Source organism: Pecten maximus, chromosome 3, assembly GCF_902652985.1.
Source record: "Pecten maximus chromosome 3, xPecMax1.1, whole genome shotgun sequence".
In the NCBI taxonomy this organism is placed as follows: Eukaryota; Metazoa; Mollusca; class Bivalvia; order Pectinida; family Pectinidae; genus Pecten; species Pecten maximus.
The window spans coordinates 39713748-39740036 of record NC_047017.1 but is presented as its reverse complement, the minus strand read 5'-3'; the positions used below and the strand labels follow the sequence as shown (position 1 = coordinate 39740036).

The window sequence follows — 26289 nt, the reverse complement described above, 5'->3', positions numbered from 1 at the left end:
CACATAGTGATATATATAACCCCAGACACACATAGTGATATATATAACCCCAGACACACATAGTGATATCTATAACCCCAGACACACATAGTGATATCTATAACCCCAGACACACATAGTGATATATATAACCCCGGACACACATAGTGATATCTATAACCCCAGACACACATAGTGATATATATAACCCCGGACACACATAGTGATATCTATAACCCCGGACACACATAGTGATATCTATAACCCCGGACACACATAGTGATATCTATAACCCCGGACACTCGTAGTGATATCTATAACCCCGGACACACGTAGTGATATCTATAACCCAGGACACACATAGTGATATCTATAACCCCAGACACACATAGTGATATCTATAACCCCGGACACTCATAGTGATATCTATAACCCCGGACACACATAGTGATATCTATAACCCCGGACACACATAGTGATATATATAACCCAGGACACACATAGCGATATCTATAACCCCGGACACACATAGTGATATATATAACCCCAGACACACATAGTGATATCTATAACCCCGGACACACATAGTGATATCTATAACCCCGGACACACATAGTGATATCTATAACCCCAGACGCACATAGTGATATCTATAACCCCAGACACACATAGTGATATCTATAACCCCAGACACACATAGTGATATCTATAACCCCAGACACACATAGTGATATCTATAACCCCAGACACACATAGTGATATGTATAACCCCAGACACACATAGTGATATCTATAACCCCGGACACACATAGTGATATCTATAACCCCGGCACTCGTAGTGATATCTATAACCCCGGACACACATAGTGATATCTATAACCCCGGACACACATAGTGATATCTATAACCCCGGACACTCGTAGTGATATCTATAACCCCGGACACACATAGTGATATCTATAACCCAGGACACACATAGTGATATCTATAACCCCGGCACTCGTAGTGATATCTATAACCCCAGACACACATAGTGATATCTATAACCCCAGACACACATAGTGATATCTATAACCCCGGACACACATAGTGATATCTATAACCCCGGACACACATAGTGATATCTATAACCCCGGACACACATAGTGATATCTATAACCCCGGACACACATAGTGATATCTATAACCCCGGACACACATAGTGATATCTATAACCCCAGACACACATAGTGATATCTATAACCCAGGACACACATAGTGATATCTATAACCCCGGCACTCGTAGTGATATCTATAACCCCAGACACACATAGTGATATCTATAACCCCAGACACACATAGTGATATCTATAACCCCGGACACACATAGTGATATCTATAACCCCGGACACACATAGTGATATCTATAACCCCGGACACTCGTAGTGATATCTATAACCCCGGACACACATAGTGATATCTATAACCCCTACTCAGATTTTAAAGTAAGCAGTATAATAAAATACAATAACTGAATAAATTCTAATTAAATTTAAAAGACAGATCGTTATCATGAACATTTTACCAAAACATACACAGATACATGAAGATGGGAAGCTTCAGACAAGGATTCCATGTTGTGGGTTGGTGAAGCCAGAGGACTAGGCACGTGTGTTTTACGGGCTGTGATACCGACCACATCGGTAATAACGCCATGGAATGTCTTTACTCGATTTAGGTGAACCAGAAGATTAGAGAAGATCTGCTTCAGGCAGTCCATCCACTGGTTGTAATCTAGCAGTCTCATTTGGTCTCCCAAACTATGTCAAACACAAATGTATACATACCAATCATTTCTATACAGATATTACGCAAGTTCAATCACAACATTTTTACTTCGAAATGAACACTGAATAATACAAATTTCAATCTATGAACACTGAAAAAAAGCTATCTGAAATGTATCAGAACATTAGAAGCTATTACATTGGGACAGCTTCTTTTATTTCAATAGGTACATGTCTACTTGCTTCACCCTATGTCAACCTTCTTCAAGACTGAAGAGAGTATATAATATATATGGTTTACCTTGAGGCATTCTCGTCTGTGTCTACATCTGCTGACGACACAGCTTCAACCACGGTCTGAAGAAATACAATCACAGGTTGATGACTCAATGAATTCACTTTGTTAAATATGATGTAACATGACCTAAGATTCACTTTGTTAAATATGATGTAACATGACTTTAGATTCACTTTGTTAAATATGATGTAACATGACCTAAGATTCACTTTGTTAATTATGTGATAAAAAGGATCTTCAAAGTTGTCATTTCATATATAATATTCTACATTAATTATTAACTACCAGAAACACAGGCGTCTACATCTGGTTACTATTATAGAAAAAATATCAGCCCTACTCATAGTTGATCAACACGAGGTAACACTTGAAAAGTCTTAAGTGGGGGCTTCAATTTATCTTTAAGTTCAGTTTGACTAAAATATCAAATGCACAAAAACTTCAGTAATGTGCCACGTACTGTTTATAATCCTTAAATATCAACATATGTTATTCTTTTGTTGTGTGACAATGATTGAAAGTTAAGAAAATGGACCAAAAGCGGACTTGATAGCGGACAATGCATCGACAGGTGAACAGAAGTAGGCTATATATTTCAGAGCAGTTTTGCCAAGGGCAATCTGATTGGGCAACAGCTCTCTACACAATACTTTCAATTGTCGTTGACCAATCAGACTGTCTGTTTTAAATTGCTCTAAGATAGATAGCTACTTCTGTTCCACAGTCGATGCATTGTTCAATCTTCAAGTGTTACACCTTGTTGATGTAATAGGAGAAGCAGTCAATATTTGTTTTCTATAAATACTAGCCAGATACACATGCCTGTGCCAGAAGCCTGCAAAACTGACAAATTCTGACTTGTTTCTTAACTTTAATTTACAATAAGGTAAAACATAAAAGGTTCTATTGTTTGTTAAATATCCTGTACATTTCCTCAATATCAAGTTGTCTCCCTTTACCTGTTTGACAGTGGCCCGTACAGCTGTCAATGCCTCCTCCCGGTAAACATCCACAAAGTTATACCGGCCACGCCGAATCATACCAAACACCAGGGACACAAGCTTTTCCTGATAACCACAGCAAAAGTGTAAGTATTGAAGAGTTGTGAAAACCTGAAGTACACTAATTCAGCAGTATGACTTTGGTCCTCTAAAACTTAACCTTATTTGAACTGAATTTCGATCAACACAAATATTACATAACAAAATCAAAATGAACATATATTTAACAGTAAAGTAATGAATTGAAATTCCCTTCAGAGAAAAAAGATCCTGAATGAATTTAATTTCCTTACAAAATCAGACTTTGTGTAACAGCTAACATTCTTTTCCCTAAAGGATCTGGTTATGAAAATGTACAGTATATAATTGCAACATGCATGCATTTATGGTGAAATCTGCTAGTTAAACAAATGTTTTAGATGTATTCTAAGCTGTAACTGACAGACTCAGTATTTGTTACCTCCTCCTGTAGGAGTTCGGGGTCGGTGACTGGCCTGTTCAGGTCTGAAGACACATATTTGGCAAAATCTTCCTGTAGCATACGATCGATCACCTTCTCCATCTCTGCCAGCTGGGAACCAAGGTGTCTGACACAAAGCAGGATAATGGTATAGATAAAGGATTGTTCTCTATATCATATGTAATACATATAGAACATAAGTTGGGAGGGGAAATATAGTCACATAGGAGTGACAGATGCTTAATCAAGGTGGTCACTAGGGCAGATTTGACCGTATACAATATATATGAATATACAGCAAGATCAAATTGTACATTACTTTTATATCCAGTTATCCAACCATCACACTGTAACATCTCCTATTCCCTACATTTACAGATTGCATTTGAAAACAACTAAAATGATTAAGCAACTTGAAGGGAGTGACATACACAAAGTGAAAAGTAGACACCCGCATTTCAGTTGAAGTGAGGGCATAATAAGTTTATTGACTAAAGATTTCAACTTTAGGCATGATCCAGTCAATTATTTCAATAATTTTATAAAGTAGCTAATAGGTGAGTCAAAAATATAAATTACAAAATTATATATCATGAATTATATTGGAGTATTTATATAGTGACTATTTCTGAAATACTGATGATCAAAGTGTATCAAATTGGGAAATGACATTTTCTCCATATACATGGCCTTCTCACCTAAAGCTGTGGACACCTGCTAACTCCTGTGAGAGGACTTCCTGTGTCGTGGAGATCAGGTCCAGGGCACCAACAAACTCGTTAGTAGACAGCAGCAACTGTATGGTGGGCTGGGTTTGGTGCACTGTGGCCATCATCTTAAGCTGGAGATAGATGTCAACATGTCTAACATAGCTAGGAAAATTGTTTTTTAGAGAATGTATGATAACAAAGTATTGTAAAGATACAAAACATACACGAGATATTAGCACCTTTCAATGTAATTTGAGAGTTAGATACAGTAGAGGAAAAAATGAATTAAACTGCATCAAACAGCTGTTTGGTCCTTCTAGGACTTATCAGTAATACTAAGCGATGGAACCTTAAAGGTAATAGACAAAACTCAGGTCAAAAGAAATGTCCAAATCTCAATAGAGAGATGAAATAGCCCTATCAAATACAATTATATTTTTGATGTAGTTCAATAATCAGAGTTAAAATCATATTAAATAAGGTTAAGATGTCGTGTGACGTATATATCAAAAGTTATAATATGCTACAGAATCAACAAGTCAAACCCTGCATGCCTTTTGTAACCCTGGGAGCATTATATGGTATGTTAGACATCCACATAGTGTGAACTTGACAGATATTTACATAATTGTTTACAACAAGTCAACATTCAGAATTTTCTATGTCAATATAATTATCACTGTTTGGAGAGTAATTTATCAATATGTTCAACATCTCTATTCTATATTGGTAAAATAATACCAAAAAATAAATGTCACTATATCAAACTCTTAATTTCATTATACAATTTTGCATATCAATTAGCTTCCAAACATTAGCTTGATTATACCCTCATTGATTGTACTTACTTTATTATAAAGCTGTGCATAATTAGCTCTGGTACGATACAATTTGATTATTTTTAAAGATCCTTTGGCCAGATAGTCATCAATAGTTTTCACTCTGTCCCTGTACAGAAAAAAGGCAATGTAGAAACTCAGCAGACAATAAACATTACAATAACAAGCCATGGTACTAATTGTTTCTTGATTCCTAAATATCAGGATATATAGAGATAATAATTCTAACAGAGATAACATGGCCATCTCAAAGCAGTTACTATCATAACAGGCACAAATGTTGCTATCCTAACAAGGAAAAATGTTATCATCTCAACAGAGATACAGTTACATAAATAAGAGATCCCAGAGTGATCTTGGCGCCCACCATTGAATGTTCTTCATAGGTTCCATGTCAGATTGATCTTTTCTCTACTTTTCTCTTCTTCTAAGTCTTACTAACCTCTGTAAATTCAGAAACAGCCTCTAGTACTTTTCAAACAAGGGAAACTTATATATAAAATTTAAGATTAAGGCACCAAGGGGAACCTATACATGGAAATTGAGAAAGATTCCTTCAGTACTTTCTTAGAAATAGCGATAACAAACTTCAATTGTCGAAATCCAAGATGTCAGCATGTCGGCCATGTTGTTTTCCGATTAGTCTCAAAATGCAATATGCATTACTAGGCATCAAGGGGAACCTACATATGAAATTTGAGAAAGATCCCTTCAGTACTTTCTCAGAAATAGCGATAACAATCTTCAATTGTCAAAATCCAAGATGGCTGCCTGTCGGCCATGTTGTTTTCTGATTGGTCTCAAAATGCAATATGCATAACTAGACATCAAGGGGAACCTACACATGAAATTTCAGGAAGATCCCTTCATTAGTTTCTTAGAAATAGCGATAACAAACTTCAATTGTCGAAATCCAAGATGGCTGTCTGTCGCCATGTTGTTTTCCGATTGGTCTCAAAATGCAATATGCATAACGAGGCACCAAGAAGAACCTACATATGAAATTTGAGAAAGATCCCTTCATTAGTTTCTTAGAAATAGCGATAACAAACTTCAATTGTCAAAATCCAAGATGGCTGCCAGTCAGGCATGTTGATTTTCCGATTGGTCTCAAAATGCAATATGCATAACTAGGCACCAAGAGGAACCTACCTATGAAATTTGAGAAAGATCCCTTCAGTGCTTTCTGAGAATTAGCGATAACAAACTTCAATTGTCAAAATCCAAGATGGCTGCCTGTCGGCCATGTTGCTTTCCGATTGGTCTCAAAATGCAGTATGCATAACTAGGCACCAAGGGGAACCTACATATGAAATTTGAGAAAGATCCCTTTAGCACTTTTTGAGAAATAGCGATAACAAGAATTGTTTACGGATGGACGGATGGACGGAGGGACGACGGACCACGGACGCAGGGCGATTTGAATAGCCCACCATCTGATGATGGTGGGCTAAAAATACAGGTGAAACAAAGAAAGTATTGTTTCCATGTGTATACAGAGAGAAGACATTACAATGATCTGAATGACTCATACCTAAGCCGTTTAATTGTTTGACATGTTTGCAGCATGTTCTCCTGGAGTTTGTCCTGACGGGACATGGCCTGGAAAAATGCGTCGGACTTGGTTGATATTTGTTTGGCTATATGCACCTCCACTATATCTAAGTAATGACTTAACTGAAACAATAAAACACACAGAGTATACCCTTCAGCTCTAACTTTTCTTTTTAAATTTACATACCTACCAATATGGATATCTGTATCGATGTAACTATAACAATATCTTAAAGTCCTGTGGTACTTAAAGTTTACTTGACAGTTCAAACTTTAGTCTAGTGGCTTTAGTACTTGACAGTTCAAACTTCAGTCTAGTTGCTTTAATGCAAAGTAATAACACTGTTCAAACAATACATGGTTACCAGGTATCACAAAGCTGTATGTATCAAAATGAAAATATTATTTTTAACTGTGTCATATTGATACCGCATTTTGCCTAAGTATAATTCAGGGATACTTATGGGTCATAAATGTTACAGGAGAAATTATGGTTTGGAAGCAAGCAGTTGAGATTTTACCTACACAAATTACATGTAGTATGCTCTGATAAATTTAATATTTGCAGCAAAAAAATGTGTAAACAAATAAACCCTGCCCAAACTTTAATATTAAACTCTTACACTAGGGGAAGGTTCTTATTTGAGGATATATAGTATCCTTAATTAAGAGGCACAGCACTTAATTCAGTGCCATATTTGGTAATGTGTATTAAAATCTCATGCTGCATAAATGCCCACATGTAATATTGATTATGGAAAAAGGCAAATTGTATTTCCATTGCAACATGTTCTTGCTTACAAAACTATGTATTACAGTCCAAGTAGTTAGCAACTAAAATAGATACATGTACAATCCCAAAGACACAAGTATCATCTATTTGATTTACTTTTGGAGGGAGGCAACTCACCTTTTCCTGGAGGAGTTTTGATGACTGTGGTCCAGAAGAAGTAGGACTAGAAGACTTGGAATGATTTTTCGACTCAATTTGTTGCCATGGAAACACAGCATTGAAAGTATCACTATTGTCCAGTTCAAAATTTGGTAAAAGGAACAGCTGAAAGTATGAATAACAAAACAGCATAAAGAACATATCTAATATCAAGAAAAGATTATTTAAACCACACTATCTATTACTTTTTTTCAAATGTTGTGTCTTTCCAACCATGCCAAATACAACACAATCCAAAATTAATAATGTACTTAGCTTGTACACAGTCTTATCTTACCTGTAGAAAACAATGGTCATAACATGTTTCATTTTGTTTCAATTTGCGAAGCTAATATTTCGGAGAAAACCTACATAAAACTGCTAACAACATGAACATACTATCCTCATGAATGTTTTGATAGTTTCCATATACATACATACATGTAGATACATAGATTGTTGCCACTATTGCCATTACTTTGTACCTACAGTGCATGAAAACTTGTCAATTCTCAGTACAGGATTTGATGGTGATCAGTTTACATATATCAGCAATCAGAGTACAGAAACTAGTGCTATATTAGGTCACAACCTATTGTTACTTATGTGTATCTGTTTCTAAGTTTATTTAAAGACAACTTACTTTAGGTATTTGTTGTAACTCAGCTCTGTTCTTTTCTGCCAAAGCAAATTAACAAAATTGAATATGATTATTTACTGTACATCATCCAAAAAAATCAGGATATATTTATGTAAATGTGTAAACTTTATTCATTTTACAACAATTGCGAAACAAGTTATATCAAGGGGTCTTAATGTGGGAGGAAAGTGGAGTACCCAGGTAAAACCCACGTGGTTGGGCAGGTGACCCCATACCTTGTCATGTCCGATCGGGGAATTGAACCCAGCCGCCTAGGTTAAAGGCAATTGTGTTACCACTGTGCTACCTGACCTCAGTCATATATTTGTGTGTAGTTGCAAATATCAAATTGAATATCAGTTATAATGGAAAAGGCCATCCAATGTAGTCAATGGATTACATCGTTTGATAACTATAAAATGAATTATTTCTCATTTGCTGTCAAAAATTAAAAAAATTTTTTTTTTACATTTCTTCTAGTATCCACTTGTTAATATAAAACGTGTAAACAAGTGACATCTTTATTACATATTCTAGGTTGGATAATGAAATTGTTTGATCTAAAATACAGGAAAATACCAATCTACCGATGATCAATTGTGAAAACTTACAATTGATTATCAGACCAGTTGTAGTTAAATGATTAGTGAATCAATTTTATTTGAGCATCGTCTTATAACTATCAATATCAGTGACAGACTTCAACTATTAAGTACAATTATTTTCAGTATCATTGGATATGTATACAGTATATATGACTTATAACAACAGAAGACATGCTTTCTTGTAAATTATTTAAAAAGGAAAATATGAGTTTGTCAACTAACATTTTCAAAATTTGTCTGTAGGCTATCAATCAAATTAAAAATATATTAAAAGCACATCACGTGATAAAATAACATTTTCTGTGCTACATTTGATAAGGTAGTGATAACATATACATCTGCCTGATGTCAACTTACCAAGCTGCTGTAAGAAGGTTTCCCCACCTGGAGATTCTTGAAAGAACTGATTGGTTCTATGAACATGCTTCTTATATCTCTGTAAAATAATGTTCAGTTTGAACATAATGAACCACAATATTAATGTTTAGTCTTATAAACGTAAAAACATCCTACACTAAAAACTACCTACAAGTACTAAGGTACATACACGTGGAAGTAATTACAGTATAAAAGGACTCTATTACATTCCTATGAGGACTTCAAAAAAAGTTTAAGTGTTTTAAAATTTTATGTTCATGAGACAATTTTATCAGAGGAATATAAATGCAGTACATGACTTTGTATAGGTTTGTTATCAGCAGAATGATTAACTCATGAATTCTGATAAAGTGTATGTTGTAGCAATTTTAACTTTATCGTTTTTATAGTCATGTAGTTATTTATCGTTTTTATGGACAACTTTTACAGCAACTGCCAACGCAAGAGATTTGAAAAACAGGCTTTGTTTGATCGACATCAAAATCAAAAAAAAAAAAGCTAAATATCTGTGCTTTTAGTTTTATTTTTTTGTTTGCAGATAAAATCATTTAGATTGAACTAAATAATGAAATGGTCTGTTGATATCACACTGATAAATGATGGCTAAGTGCATGCACTCCAAATTGACTGTGATGTGATTAAGCTGACATAGTTGCTTCTTACCTTTGATATTCTATGTCTATACTTCTGGAAATGTTCTCTGGAAATATGAATCAGATATGGTGAAGGCGGAACTTCTGTTCTTTCATAAAAATCTTGACCCCAAGTTTTTGTGAAAAAGTCATATTCACGCTTTGAACGCAGTGGGTCATTTAGTGCCGCTGGAAGGTTTACACATGACTTGTATATTGTCCATTTATGTTGATCTTGGACAACACTTGGCTCTTCTTTTTTGTTATGATCAGACACATATGATGCCATTACTCCAGTACTGTTCTTTTGGCCTGAAGACACATAAAATTACATTTTCAAAACAAAACGTACCAAACTTAAAGCCAGGTGAGCACTGCTAATTGTAAATTCTGTAATAATCTAGTGCTTTACAAATGCATACTAATATAACAGCATTACATGTTAGAGGGAATGCATTTTTGATGACTAAACTAAAGAGTACTGCCCAACTTCAAAAAGCTAAAGCTTTCAGTTACAAATGTATGTACAATGTATAGGCCTACTGTAGCAGACAAAATCTTTAAACTACTTTGCTCGTACTTGAACATTTGAATAAGCACACTCTTCAAGTGGATTTTCATTAAGTTGTCAAGCATGTGCTAATTGATATATTAGTTACGTACCTATACCATGTTGTTGATACGAATGAACATGGTCCCGAGCTATATGGTTTTCATAGTCCATGTCACTAACCCCCTCTAACGGCAAGGAGGGACACACATTATTCAGTCCATATCTGCACACAAAAGAGCCTCCCTCTTTTGAACAGTGGAAATCTCTTAAATGTCTTGTGAAATCATCAGCTGACTTGAATGGAAGCTGACACAGTGAACATTTTCTTCGAGGCCTTGCCCCCTGGCCCTCGCCGGTAATGTTGGCATTTGAGATGGCATAATTTATAGTTGTCATAGCGGCTTCAAGTAATATCACATCGCCACTTCTCTTGTTAGTTCAAATCTCTGAATTTGTATAAGGGGCATGCATTGATAATTAGTGTGATAATTAAGTATTACCAGTGTAATAACACTGGCTATCTCTGAAATGAAGTTTGTACCTTTTCATCTGTCGCCATAATACATTTCTACGTACTTCCTGTTTGTCTAATTTGACGGCTATGGGATCCGATGACTGACATTGGTTCCGGATAAATAAGGTTTCGTCGTCGGTACGTCCTTAATTAAGGGCCATCACAGTTAATTATAATTCGGACATTAGATAAGTTGGATATATTACATGACAGATAGTGACTAAACAGATATTGCAACAATATATCCCATATACTCCTATCTCACTGTTCCTTTGACATTACTTTTTACATTATCTTAAAGTAAATAGTTTTTTTGTCAATGATTTTAAATATTGTACTAAAACGTTTCTATCCTATTAAAAGAATAGCATCTAACGGTGACTTTCAACCGTTCTCACAATGAGTGATGGGTGTGTAGGTTCGGGTTGTGAAGTTTGTTTTAGGAGAGATATTAAAAACAAGAAATCTAGAAACATAGAATTTTCCAGTTCAATTGGTTGCTTGATGTTTAAAAAGCAGATGTCAATAATTTTACTAATGGTCAAGAAATTGACATGTGTGCGAAGTGTTCCAAAAATTATCCGAAACAAAATCCGCAACCTGAATATCAAAACGTTGGTTTTGATGATGATACGTGCCGCATCATCCCATTATCATCCATAGAGAATCTATTTTATGGCCAGTCTCCCAACGTCAATGCGCACTATGTGTGAATAGTTTCAATCAAAACTCGACCATCTTGCCTAAGTGAGCAAAATGCCAACTCATCTTTCATCACAAAATGGGATGTTCTTGTTCCTAACATATTTGTTCACGTCATCTCATAGTGAAAGATCTTTACACTAACATTGAAATTCACACTGACGAAAGAGAACTGTTGACTTTTCGGCTACCTTCCAGATCAAAGGCAATCGTCGATGATCTTTTGGAGATATCACATATGCTATCAAAGCAAGAGTGTCCCTTTACTGCTGTTCTCCTCTCTGTATGGTACAGATTGCAAAGTCTGGACAAGCTTGACAAGAACACAATTTCTAGAAACTCTTTTACATTGTTCGTCCTCTATTGACACTGGTATTCACACTCCAAACCATGAAGATACATTGCTGTTGTTCTAGACAAAATTGAAGACGGACATATCGTGGAAACAGTGTTCAACTCTTATAACATGTCAGTTCCCAGTGTATCGAAACAGTTTCATTCCATAGTAAAATTGTTAGACATAACTTTTGTTCAATTGTTCCTTAGACGTGATAATCTTACAAGAGGAGACATTCTGGGGCACAACATGTTCTCCGAAACATCATTTTTTCATACTTGATGGTTTATATATCTTTATTCCTGAATTCTGATCATATAATCCAGAGAATCCCCTGCTGTGGCAACGAGAAAAAGTTCATGACCATGGCTTTGCCTAATGGTCACATTCTGGAAGCGAAAATGATGCGACGATTACAAAAGTCATTTCTCCTCGCTGGAGAAAGATGACAATGTCGTTGTTGAACGAGAGTTTAGAGATATTTTGCCAGGTTTGGTATCATGTGGTTTGACTACAAATATGCCGCATTATCTTAAGTCTGGGCATACTCAACATGACAACCTTCAAACTAACCTGAAAGATCCATAGCTAAATCCAGTTGGCAAGTGGAGTCATATCACGGCCGATTCAAGCAATGCCTGTTTTTCAAAGCACAACTTGCCTCCAACTTTTTCATTGATGTCACCGAGGCACTTGTTAGAATAGTAGCAGCCTGCCTTAACCCCTTAACTCCCAACTACGCCAAACTACGCCAATAGCAAAAACATTTGTTCTTTGTAAAATTTCATTTGACAAACTTTTTTGATGCATTTTATGAGTTGAAAAAACAAGCCAACTTTTATTTGGACTATTTTGAATTGTTGACGTCGTGTTTCAGCCGGTGTGACAGAAAATTTGTTGCTCGTGAAAAAAGTTGCTAGAAGTACATATGCGCATGCGTCAACATTCCAGAGTGGCATGCGGGGAAAAGTGGAAGTGTCGATACCGACGACTAATATTTCCACTGTTTTGTACACTATATCAACCTATAAAATGACTCTAAACGAAAACAGATATGTTATATGTCATAATAAAGCATTCGCCGAGTTTCTCTGGAATTACATATGTACTTTAAGCTTCCTTACTTAACTAGACAATCTCATTTATTAGAAGTGGGTACTACCACTCTAAGGAGATGAGTTCCTTTTGCATAACTCAAACGTAATGCAGTTATTTTTGATACGGAACTGGGAAATTTCATTATTTCAACAAAGATATAATTTTCATCAAATTATGCTTTACAATTAACTTAAAATAAACATTCTAATTTTCATTTTTTTTTCACTTACAAAAATTGTAATTTCTTTCACATTACATGATGTACAGATAATGCAAATATTCCATGTATAGAAATCATTTGAAAAGTGGTAGTAATTCGATAAATAATGTTTAACTGAATGAAAACGAACATTCCAATTCAACCTTTCCTTTCTCATACATGTGTTTTCCTAGGAAATAGGTTGCTGTTACACGATGTATAGATAATCCAAATATCTAACAAATGGAAACATTTTTAAAAGTGTCATTCCGACTAATTTCGGCTGAAATTTGATGGGATCTGTCGAATTATTCCATCAGATCTACTGACTGCCTATAGAAATTCACATTCCAACTTTTTTCATTCAACTTTTTTCCTAGGAAATACGTTGCTACCAAGTAAATACACGATTCTCAAAAAATGCGTCTATTTTATATAATTGGTGACAAGGTAAAAAGTGCCATTAACCACTTCCGTCTTAGATTCGATGGGATCTGTCGAATTATTCCATCAGATCTACTGACTGCATATAGAAATTCAAAATCCAACTTTTTCCATACAACTTTTTTCCTAGGAAATACGTTGCTACCCAGTAAATACACGATTCTCACAAAATGCGGCTATTTTATGTAATTGGTGACAAGGTAAAAAGTGCCATTCACTACTTCCGTCTTAAGTTCGATGGGATTTGTCCAATTATTACATCAGATCTACTGACTACATATAGATATTCATATTCCAACTTTTTTCATACAACTTTTTTCCTAGGAAATACGTTGCTACCCAGGAAATACACGATTCTCACAAAATGCGGCTATTTTATATATGCAATTTAATTTCCTTAAGTCGTTTGGTTTCAAATCAGTTATACTAATTAAAACAACTGTGGATGTTTTCATTCTTCAGCAAGATATGATCAGCAGAATGGAATTGATATTCATACGAACAATTATTTGTCAGTAATAACAGTATCATGACTGATCGTAATTTTTGATGGATTGGTACTCTTTGAACAACCATTTACTAGCTTTTTTGTAGAATTCAATATCAAGTTAATTGTTATCCCCTCCCCCCTTATTTCGATTTAAGAATTATCTTTTTCAGTTAGCCTACAATATTTTTCTTGTTATGTGATGAGTATGATAACTAAATATCGTCCGTAAAGGACGAGATAATAAGGATAGTTTGAGATGTCGTTGATATAAATCAAGAAGAATACCGGCTTGACACTAATCCCTGGGGAACACCGGCTTTAATGTATTTTATAGCATAATAAGGGTCATGTATAAAGACGAATTGCTTACGCTCAAAAAGAAGTAAGAATTATCATGTTGACATAATTTGTAAATGAGTACTGCCATACTCGATCAAACGCTTTTTGAAAAATTGCAAAAGGTTAAAACTATATGCTCGTGGTGTCCAAATGCTCACATATTTCCTGATGTATTTAAACGAGTTGGTGCAAACAAGAATTATTTGGTAGAATCCAAGATTGAAACGTATAAGATTATTAGAAATGAAAATGTTGTGTTTGTGTTTAATGACTACCCTTTATCGAAACGTTATGAGGGCCACCAGACTTAAAGGCTGGCATGACTTTAGCTAATTTCCAGTAATCGGGGTACATACCATTGTGTAGGGAATTATTAAAAAGAAAAGAGAGGGTGATGGTTACTACACCTGCTACTAGTATAGGATCATCTATAAAAGGAGATTAATGTTGGGTTTGAAACGTGAATAAATACCCTTTTCCATAAAAGTAGTCATATTACATATCAAAGTCACTGGATATGTAGTTACTCAAAATCATCTGGTAATATGTAGCAGGGAATGATTATAAGTCACACAAAGGATCAAACCTGAAAATTAATCATGCTGTATGCTCATTACAGTGTTAATGACACACAACATGAGCATTTGTTTGACCGGATTTTACTTTTTTACACAAATACAGCATAAAGGGATATTTCAATTAATACAAATGCACCAATTTCAGACTATTTAGACATCTGATGATAGTAAGAAGGATATTTTCAAGACAAATAGTTAAAAAAAAAGGTCAGATTTTTAAATAGTATTTAATGCATATTGCACATGCCATCAGCAACGCCCATGGTCAGCCGTAACACATACTAACAATTGATAAAGTTAAGTTGCACTGTAGTAGTGATTTAAAGGCTTGTACAATATCATTTGCTATTTAGCTAACTCTTAAGATGACTTATTCCATCTGGCCCTTGCCCCGGTTTCATCAACATTCCTTAATTTAAGGAAATTCCTTAACTTAAAATTCCCCATATTAAAGCATTACAGAATTTAAGAATACCTTAGTTGTGGACCCTCCCTCAAATTCTGTAATGCTTTCCTATGGGGAATTTTAAGTTCAGGGATTGCCTTAAGTTAAGGAATATTAATGAAACTGGGCCCTGTTACTATATTTGCATCTAGAATTTTGATATCAACAATTTTATTTCTTTAACTCCCCAAAAGTACTATCTAGGAATCATTACAGGAAAGCTTGAGCTGAATTCCACCGGTGGAAGAAGTTTGGAGTCTGAAAAGTTTACGGAGGGCGCTTGGCTGACGACGACGGACAAAGCACGATGGCTAAAGGTCATCCTGACACATCGGGTCAGATGACCTAATAAAGCAGCCAATCCAAAAAAAAAAGAATACTTTTATTCAGATTTATATTTTTATTTTTTACACTTGTAATCATTATTTAGCAGTATCTATCGACAATGAATAGATTTACCTTGGCAAATCTTGCAAACAAATTTCCAGCTTCTTGTAAGCCAGTTGTCTTTCTCAATATCATGGCATTCGTTGTGGTACCAAGTTTTACACATGCCACACTGCACCATGGCTTCGCCCTCATCTGGCTGCCGACATAAGCAATGCAATTCGACGGTAACTGAGTGTTTTGCTTGCCCTCGTCTTCTTCGACGAACGAAAGGAAACATTGCCATCGTAGATGTCTCAAAACACTTCTCGAGATGTTGCCTCATTTGTTTCTGGTTCCAAATGTAGGTCGAAGGATCTTCGTTGAAGCAGATACAGGTTGCGTTCGCTATTGCAAAGAGGCCACAGTCACTGGAACCTCTTTGTTGGTGACAGTCCATATTCATGATTGTCATTGCTTTGTTTCTGGTGTGCAATAATGATGCACACACCTTCCTTACATGGGCAGTGATGTTGATTCCCATACTGTCATAAACCAAAATTGTATCATCAATGGATTTATGTTTAGTTAATAAAATCCAGTGGTTGTTGTTCACGTTCAATATTTGTACAAACTGTCCATCCTCTGGTTTTATGTAACCACCCGATGTAGCGCTTTGTAGTACCACACAACTTTGGAAACCTGCAAGTTGAAATTGCTTTGAGAGGAGATATTGCGCTTTGTCTATTATGGTATCGTCCAGCCATTCTCCATGGTAAATAAAGGAGTTGTTCTGTAGTGCGCTCTTTGGAATGTTAACTGTGTTGGCTGCGGACGGTATTTTCTTTGGTTGTTCGAACTCTGTAGCAGTAATTTCAATCCATGGCTCATTGTTGAAATTCACAATAGGGCTATCATGGATTTCTATCGGATGTGTTTCCTTGTCATGTCTTTCATCCAATTGCGTAGGAGTGGTATTTACTGTATGTGGTGCTGATTTCTGTGTAAAGTCACGGTGTTCTGATGCCGTGTTATCTCCCTGTGTATTTGTATCTTCATCAATAAGAGTGTCAACATCAACGATATGACTATCACAGAAATTATTCTCTGGTATATCTTCGGTGTGCGTATCATCCATGCGGACTGGGCTTGTTTTCTTTGGGAGTTCAATATGTTTCTTATACGGCTTTAAATGAATTAGTGAGCATCCACTTTTCAGCTTTCTTCCGCCCATCGTTGTTAAGGGTCATCTATATAGCAGAATAATGTTGAATTTCAAACACGAATAAATAGCTTAAAAATTGCACAAAAATAGTCGTGTAATATACCAAAATGTTTGTTTGGACATGTAGTGTCTTAAAATCACAAATAATTTGATGTAGATGCTAACAATATCTTCTATAGAGTTACTTTGTGGTAAGTTGTAGCATGGAATAATTCTAAGCCACAAAAATAACCAAACCTGAAAAATAGCCCAGATGTCATGCTCACAGGTGTCTATAGCACAGGGTAGGAGCATTTGTTTGACCGGATTTGACTTTATGTAGGTATAAACACATATTTAGTTTTGACGTTGAAATGCAAATGGCGGCTGTAGATGATATTACACAAATATGGCATAAAGGGAGGCATTTCAGCCATTAAAAATGCTCCAATATCATACATTTAAGACATCTGATTATAGTAAGAATGACCATTTTAAGACAAATGGTCAACTTGGTGAGTTTTGGGCCTTTTTCAGAAATATATATATTTTACCCCAAACTCAACGGATGACCATTTTTTCCTAAAAACAGTCTTCCTGCCATGTCTAGAGTTCTCTATAGTATCTAATATGAGCATTTTTGACGTTTGAAATACCTTCTTATATGCCATAATTGTCTGAACTTATTCACAACCGCCATTTGCATTTCAAGGTCTAAATAAGATCAGTGTTAATACATATCATAAAGTCCAATCTAGTCAAACCAATGCTCCTATTTTGTGCTTTAGACCCTTGTGAGCAAAACGACATGACTGTTTTGCACAATAAATGAGATACAAATAAGTTAATTATGTCCCCCTGAAACATGCATTTTTCTCATGTTTTGTTGAAATTTACGAACTACTGAACAAATTAAATGTCAACAGCAAGGCCCACAGTTTGACATGATACATATCAAAATGTTATCAAGTTACTTCTGTTAAATTGCACCCTATTAGGGATGTATAGCCTTGTAAAATATCAACTGTTTTGGCTGGATTTGCTGTTTAGATGCCCCTTAAATGAGTAGTTTTGCTAGTAAGCGACTCGATAATGTATGGACCAAACCATTCCTTTTGCATCTGATTCCCCTTTCTTGATTGTTTCCGATAATTTCGTTTTAATACAATGTCTCCTTTTTCAAAATGGAATGATTTCACGCCCCTTTTCTTTTCTTCAGCATAGTGTTTCTTTTGCTTGTTTTGCGCGTTTTCGATATTGGTTAAGATAAGTTTATTCATTTCAACGATTTTTTCTTGTCTTGTTCTGATGACTTCAGGAGAAGGTTCTTGTATAATATCGGTGACCTCTTCTAGATCACATGCACTCAGTTGGCTGAAAAAGCGCGGTTGCCTTCCAAACATCACCACAAAGGGCGCACATTTCGTAGAAGCCTGTCGAGAAGTTCTTATTCCAAACAGAACGGCAGGAATATTTATATCCCAGTCAGTTTGTTCGTCATTGGTTAGTTTTGTCAGAGCCCTCTTAATCGTTTGATTTGTTCTTTCATCTTGTCCGTTACATTGTGGGTGATATGCAGAGGTTATCAAATGCTTTATACCGAATTCATCTAAAAGGCTTTGGTTCAAACTGTTAACAAATTCCCGTCCTTGATCTGTAATAATCCTTTTTGGCGGACCGAAACGCAGAAACAGGTCATAGAGGCGTGTCGCTATATTTGTTGATGATTTTGTCGGCAGTGGGTAGCACTCTATCCATTTACTGAACAGGTCGGTTACAGTGAGGCAAAATCTATTTCCACTTGTGGTTTCTGTAAACGGTCCAATTATGTCTATACCTAAAATCTCCCATGGTTCAGAAGATCTTATTGGAGTTAGTTCAGGCGATACCGTTTTAATTTTGCTCATTTTCTGACAACTGTCACAAGCTTTGATTCTCTCTTGAATATACTGCGTAATTCCTACCCAGTAAAACTTTTGACAGATTTTTTGATGGGTCTTGTTATATCCCATATGTGCACCTCTACCTGAATCGTGACAATCCGTAAATATCTTCGATTTTTCACCATCATCGAAATTGACCTTTTGTCTAGTATTTCCATCATAGAACATCGCATTACCATCTACAATGAAGTTTTTTGAATACTTTCTAAATGCAAATTTCTTTTCTTTTGGTAAATCTTGGGGGTATTTGCCCGTTTTAAGATATGACTGTACATCTTGTAGGCTGTAATTCCGCTTTCCCATTGTAGTTTCTGTAAACAAGATACAATCTTAATTTTAAACAACGTCTGAAAGCAGCACAAAGACATATGATTCTCCAAATCTATAGTTATTCCACAATATTTCGTTGATTCAATTTTTGAAGTATTGAACAATTCCAGTCTGCCAATTATTATGATGACAAATATTGAAATTAAATATTTGTAGAAATTAGAAATATTTCAACCATACGTAGTGCATTAGTTTTTGACGTTGGTTTTAACCAATCGGTGATGATATTCCTATCATGAAGGACTTGCACAAGTATATCCGCCAATCAGCTATAGTTATAAGGTCCAAGTCCCTAATGGAATTTTTCCGAGGTTTGTACCTATTTCTTGAGTAACGCATTTCTTAAAATTGGCAATATATATCCGTTCCTACCGAAAGCAGAATGTCGTAGGACTGCAAGTGAAAATGGCGGGAATTCCCCCGTCCACTTTAAAAAATCAGGGATACTGTCTTTCGAGTACCGGTGTCTTTGTGTTTTTTATGACATGAAACCTATACAATAACATCATTTCTTAGGTAGTGAAAAACTTAAATTTGATATAAATGTAAAAAGGAGCAATTTATGGGATGAAGTCACTTGCAATGACATATAGTTTTAATTACTTGTGCGAGTCCTAAACTGACAGCGTTTCAGGTATATGTGCAGATGACTATATATTAGCTTTCAGACACTTCAGGGCTGCTGTGAACTGAGATAACATAGTACAGCACAATTACGTTTTCAGCTGACCATTTGTATATGGTTAGTAATTTACCGTCAGATGACTTGTTTGGCATATGTTAACACATATTGAATGTATCAGGAGCCCATGCGCCTTAGCGTTCAGGGATGTTGCAGTGCGGGCTTACTACAGTTCACAATGGAATCGCAACTTATATACCCGTCAAAGTCTACTATTCATTCATTAATTCATTCATTCATATTTTATTGACAATATATCTTACCGATTGGGCACAAGACTATCAAAGATTAATCAAAAGTAAAAGTACGGAGATTTTGAAGTCTGAGACATCCAATGAAATCATCCTGCACATGGACCCCGATAACTTCAATGACGGCTTCCACACACAACCTCATTCCAGCAAAGATGCTTCTCTAGATAGTATACATCGACTATGATTGTAAGTTAAGAATACGCATACCGACCCCCTTTCCCCCTTTGAGTGTAGTCGTAAACCAATTGAAAGATCTAGACAATTTCCAGGGATATGCGCATTATCGGTATAACGATACAAATAACGTAATATGTGTACAACAGGAAGGCATTTCAGGTTTCTATCAAATTACCCGGGTTTCTTTGTTCCAGTAGTTTTAATTAATATATGCATTATGTATTTCATGCTCACGTGGTTACCACCTACAATAAGAAAAGGGGTATGGCGCATATTGGCCTATTTCGACCTAATGGTGAAAGTTTCAAAATGAAATAAATAGATGTCAATTTTGTTTAACCCACCAACCATACATGTACATGAAATAAATCAATATGTCTTAAAGTAATGGGATTGGTTCACAGAACCAACAGCCAATCCACTGCCTATCACAACTACAGCTGTAAGCCAATGACCAACTATATATTGTATAATACTCTATGATATTTATCACAGGTTAATCAGTTGTGAAGGCTACGTGGTTACGTCCGGAATACAGGTACATGTCTTGCGACTTCGAAGCTCGAAGACCTTTTTTCCTCTTATTTGTTTGTTGGTTATTTCATTGAGGGTTTCTTCCGCTTTTTCTTTATTTTATTCTTCTTTTATTTCTATTTTACATTCCATTTCTGTTAACGTTCAACGACATAGTCCAAGGACCAAGAGCAAGATTTTTATTTATTTATTTATTTTTTATATTAAAAATATGTAAACACAATTTATACTTAACTACATATGTAATGTAAGCCACACAAATTAACTTGAGTACTTGTTTGCAATGTTCCTTTCGACGGCTCAATGTGTTATTTATTATTGATAATATTATATCTTTTGACATTTTCCTTTTTGTATAGGTCATTAACTTTGAACAAAGGTACCATGCTCAATAGGTTTGATATTATTGTACAATTCAACATACATTTATAATGATTTTTTAGGACCCGTCAATATTTGCTGTTGTCTTTAAATTCGTTTGTATGTAATATCGCAGCCACTTACTCGACAGCATGTAAATCTACGTTATGTTCTCGATGCACCGAAACATCAATCCTGCGCTCTAAATGGGTCGCCTTGCAGGTAGGCACGTATTGTAACTGCGTCCCCCTTTGGCATGATCGTAAGGGGCGATTAAATTTGGAATCTTATCCGTTTGCTTCTTTCTAACAACTGCCCCCTCCAACCCCCAATGTTGAAGGTTCGCCCTGTGGCCCTGTGAGTAAGGCTTTTGGTTCAGGTCGAGGTATACCAAAGTCTACAAAAATGGAAGTTGCAACACCTGCTTAGCGTCCAGCATTTTCGGGTGGGGACGATTGGTTTGCCCTTTGTCAGTATCATTTAACCGGATGGGGTGTCCTGCTGGGTATCTCGGCAGTATGTTTCAGTGAGGTAGCACTTTAAAGTTGGTATCAGTTCATCGTATCACAAGAAGTCAAATACGAATCGACCTTCCAAATTACGGGTGGTTTTATGGTTAATATACATATTTATTCATCTTATTCATGCCACACGTTTTGTTTACGCGGTACACGTGTTTGCGCCCTGTGGTGATCGTATTTATGCGAGTGCGTTTTTTGTGTGTGATATTTTAAAAGTTTTTCTCTTTATCATTAACTCGCTTACTAACGTTATATGTTACCATAACCTAAGTAATCGAAGATTAGGGTGGTCTGTGGTCTCGCGTGATATCTAAATAACGAGGAAGAGGAGTGATGGAATATTCCAGTGCGGATGCACAGCGGCATTGTTTTGTGTATTTTCTGTACAAATATGAGTGTAAGCTTCTGTTATTTATAAATCTTGCAAAGTTTAACTCGAATCTGCCGTTCGAAAGAAGGAAACCCCTTTCAAGGGATTTTAATTATTTAAACGACTAAGTTATATAACTTAAAAGTTTTGAACTTTTAAACCCATAAATGATATTACTATATAGAAATAAATGTCAAAAAGGCGCCAATTGCAGTTATTACTAAAGCCAATTAGTATTTTATCGGAAAAAATATCCCCTTATTACGAGTAGCGCTATAGAGTTGTTACGAGTTAGGCATACTTTATCTCGTTAATATTAGACATCTCAAGTTATAAGCGTGCATGCACTACATGCGCGGACACGGACGGGTACTCGGGAATTCCTGGGGGTCGTATCAAAAGAAAGTTTATTTTCCTCGACATCTAAATGTAGCAACTTGTTAGGATTAAAACCGACACTATGAATTCCGAACAGTCAATCATTTGTGACACGTGTTCAGGGCGTCGTGACCCCATTATTAAGTAACAATTATGAGCTATACACGGTATGGTACGATGGCCGATATCGGACGGGCAAAACAGTGTTACTAGTAGTACGTTTTTGTCAACGAAAAATGTACGTACATATTGTGTGTCAAAAATATCTACTGCTATAGTAGTAGATAAATGTGTACACAAAAAGTGTACGTACAAATCCTGTGTCAAAAACCTGTTACTAGTAACACATTTTTGACACAAAATATGTACGTACATATTTTGTGTACAAATTTATCTACGACTTCTAAATATCAATTAACATTCCTTTTATTCTTGATTGATTACCATGCGGTCGTATGCTGATTTTGCCTGATAAGGTAATAAAAGCCAGAGCCAAAAGATCTGCTTGATTTTAAAGCCACATACTCCCAAATAACCTAAAACCTCTCCCGCTAAGTTCCATTGAATCATGTCCTATTCATAGGAAATACTCGGGTTTTGCCGATTACAGTCCCTTTGACGTTTCTTTTTGGCAGAATCGGTCTGTATTTTGACAGGCTTAAACATTCGGCGTTCCACCATTTTGTATAGACTGATAACACGCTCGTTGCATTATAGGACTATTTCGCTTAGAAACTTGGTCTGTCGGACCCAGTTATTATTTTTGGGAATAACCCATTTATTTTTATAAATACATATTTTCTTCCAGTTTTTAATTCGCGATAATTAGATATATACTAAGTCTGAAAACTGTTAAGATCTTGAAATGTTAACATTAAAGCATTTGGCTTTAAAGTATGACGTTAAGTAAAAACAGAATATCCAGCCAGCGGACGTAATGGAAGAATGGTATCACTCGAAACCGAACTATATCTGGTTTCCTCGTGCGAATGCGACAAAAGTTAATTATTTACTCGTATTTCTATCGGATGCAGTCAACATACTACCACAAGGCGATCAATCAAGATAGGAAAGAATGTTAATTGATATTTAGAAGTAGTAGATAAATTTGTACACAAAATATGTACGTACAAATTTTGTGTCAAAAATGTGTTACTAGTAACAGGTTTTTGACACAGGATTTGTACGTACACTTTTTGTGTACAAATTTATCTACTACTAGCAGTAGATATTTTTGAAACACAATATGTACGTACATTTTTCGTTGACAAAAACGTACTACTAGTAACACTGTTTTGCCCGTCCGATATCGGCCATCGTAGTATGGAGTGCGAATGAAAAAAGTACCAAATACATTATGCACATATTTCCAGATAATTAACATTGGAGTCAAGGTGGTCATAACATATAATTGAAGATTTGTCACTAGGATCGTATCACGGTATCACCACCCTCACATATACATAAAAATATTATACCTATCTGTTACATGCACAGGGACTTCAAATCCAGCATAAGTATAATTGGAAATGTTTACTTTGCGTGCGGACGCGGACACGTACTAGGTAATGTCTGGGGATCGTATCAAAATCAAAAATGTTTTATGTTCAATCCAATCATGAACATTGATATGTTTTGGTATAATATAAGACTAACTGATGGCTTCACATACATTGCAAGCTAAATATCTGAGCGTAAATTGCTAAAGTAACATTAGTCGAGTAGTTTTTATGCATCCGAGCTACTCTGTAGATGACACGTACAGTATATATATCACAGGTTTTTGATGAATCATATAACGAAATAAATTTAAGCTTTGAAACATTTGTCTCTGTCAAGGTATGATATACAATTACGGTAAAAACATGAGGATGTGGATTCAACATACGATAACGTAGTGGTAGGCCTAGGTACTTACCTACACTGAGCCATACAAATCTATGACGGAACGTTGTTGTCAGACTCGAGCGACGACGTAAGATGGAAACCAAAATTCAAGAAAAGTAAGCACACGCAAAAAAAAAAAATACCTAATGGATCTCATAAGGGAGAGTCGAGACAAATTTATTACAAAAAATAAATCGAAATCACTCATGGCATTTGGAGTAGATTCGAGCGGAAGTGAGTGAATAAAGCATTAACTTGTGACCTGTGTTTTTTTTATTCTTCGTCTGTACAGTATAATCTAATTTAGCTAGCATATGATAATGAAGATGTCTGAAAAAAAACATCACAATAGCGGACATGGAGTTATATGTGTATGTTCGTAATGCTATAACGCCAGTGACAGCTATTATGGCACATAGTAATTAATCCTCCATACGATTTACTCATCGAACTGGTGTTACATTGTATATCGATAGACATAACAATAGATACTATCATAGATAGGTGGCCCTGGCGATCACCAGATATTTTGGTAGAACATATATGTGTATATATATGCTGGGTTGGAAATGCCAAGTCCCTGTGCATGTTCGGAATCCATAGTTCAGTTAATCCTAGCAAGTTGCTATATTTAGGTGTCGAGGAAGATATACTTTTCTTTTGATACGATCCCCAGCAATTGTCGAGTACGCGTATAACAGGAGATGTCTAATCACAGTTGGGCACACTTTATCTCGTTATTACAAGTTGGGCACACTTTATCTCGTTATTACAAGTTGGGCATACTTTATCTCGTTATTACAAGTTAGGCATACTTTATCTCGTTATTACAAGTTTGGCACACTTTATCTCGTTATTACAAGTTGGGCACACTTTATCTCGTTATTACAAGTTGGGCATACTTTATCTCGTTATTACAAGTTAGGCACACTTTATCTCGTTATTACAAGTTAGGCACACTTTATCTCGTTATTACAAGTTGGGCACACTTTATCTCGTTATTACAAGTTAGGCACACTTTATCTCGTTATTGCAAGTTAGGCACACTTTATCTCGTTATTACAAGTTGGGCACACTTTATCTCGTTATTACAAGTTGGGCATACTTTATCTCGCTATTACAAGTTAGGCACACTTTATCTCGTTATTACAAGTTAGGCATACTTTATCTCGTTATTACAAGTTGGGCACACTTTATCTCGTTATTACAAGTTAGGCACACTTTATCTCGTTATTACAAGTAAGGCACACTTATCTCGTTATTACAAGTTAGGCATATTTTATCTCGTTATTACAAGTTGGGCACACTTTATCTCGTTATTACAAGTTAGGCACACTTTATCTCGTTATTACAAGTAAGGCACACTTTATCTCGCTATTACAAGTTAGGCACACTTTATCTCGTTATTACAAGTTGGGCACACTTTATCTCGTTACTACAATTTGGGCACACTTTATCTCGTTATTACAAGTTGGGCACACTTTATCTCGTTATTACAAGTTGGGCACACTTTATCTCGTTATTACAAGTAAGGCACACTTTATCTCGTTACTACAATTTGGGCATATCTTATTTCGTTAATAACAGTTGGACATATTTTATTTCGTTAATAAGAGTTGGACATATGTACTTTATTTCGTTATTACGAGTTAAGCAATGTCGTTATTATAGAACCACACTGATATTCTGGAATGATTTCTCTTAATATAACCGCAGCTCTATATCGGTAACACAGGTGGAATGTAAATTTCAAGTGATTAATAAAGCAGTAAATGTCCTGCTCTCGATAGA

The 26289-nt window shown here is 35.7% G+C and overlaps 1 protein-coding gene across 1 annotated transcript in view; it reads right to left on the bottom strand.

Moving 5' to 3' along the window:
• Positions 1–10936, bottom strand: part of LOC117324144 (vacuolar protein sorting-associated protein 54-like) — a 50602-nt gene extending 39666 nt beyond the window's left edge. Inside the window, exons 1-12 of the mRNA XM_033879816.1 lie at positions 10457–10936; positions 9825–10105; positions 9141–9219; positions 8182–8216; positions 7518–7664; positions 6588–6730; positions 5063–5162; positions 4203–4345; positions 3505–3631; positions 3003–3110; positions 2047–2102; positions 1554–1778 (exon numbers count right to left, since the gene is read on the bottom strand). Of these exons, the coding sequence (XP_033735707.1) occupies positions 1554–1778; positions 2047–2102; positions 3003–3110; positions 3505–3631; positions 4203–4345; positions 5063–5162; positions 6588–6730; positions 7518–7664; positions 8182–8216; positions 9141–9219; positions 9825–10105; positions 10457–10742 (1730 nt within the window). The 5' untranslated portion in view covers positions 10743–10936. The remainder of the gene's footprint in view (positions 1–1553; positions 1779–2046; positions 2103–3002; positions 3111–3504; positions 3632–4202; positions 4346–5062; positions 5163–6587; positions 6731–7517; positions 7665–8181; positions 8217–9140; positions 9220–9824; positions 10106–10456) is intronic.
• Between the last annotated feature and the right edge of the window lie 15353 nt (positions 10937–26289).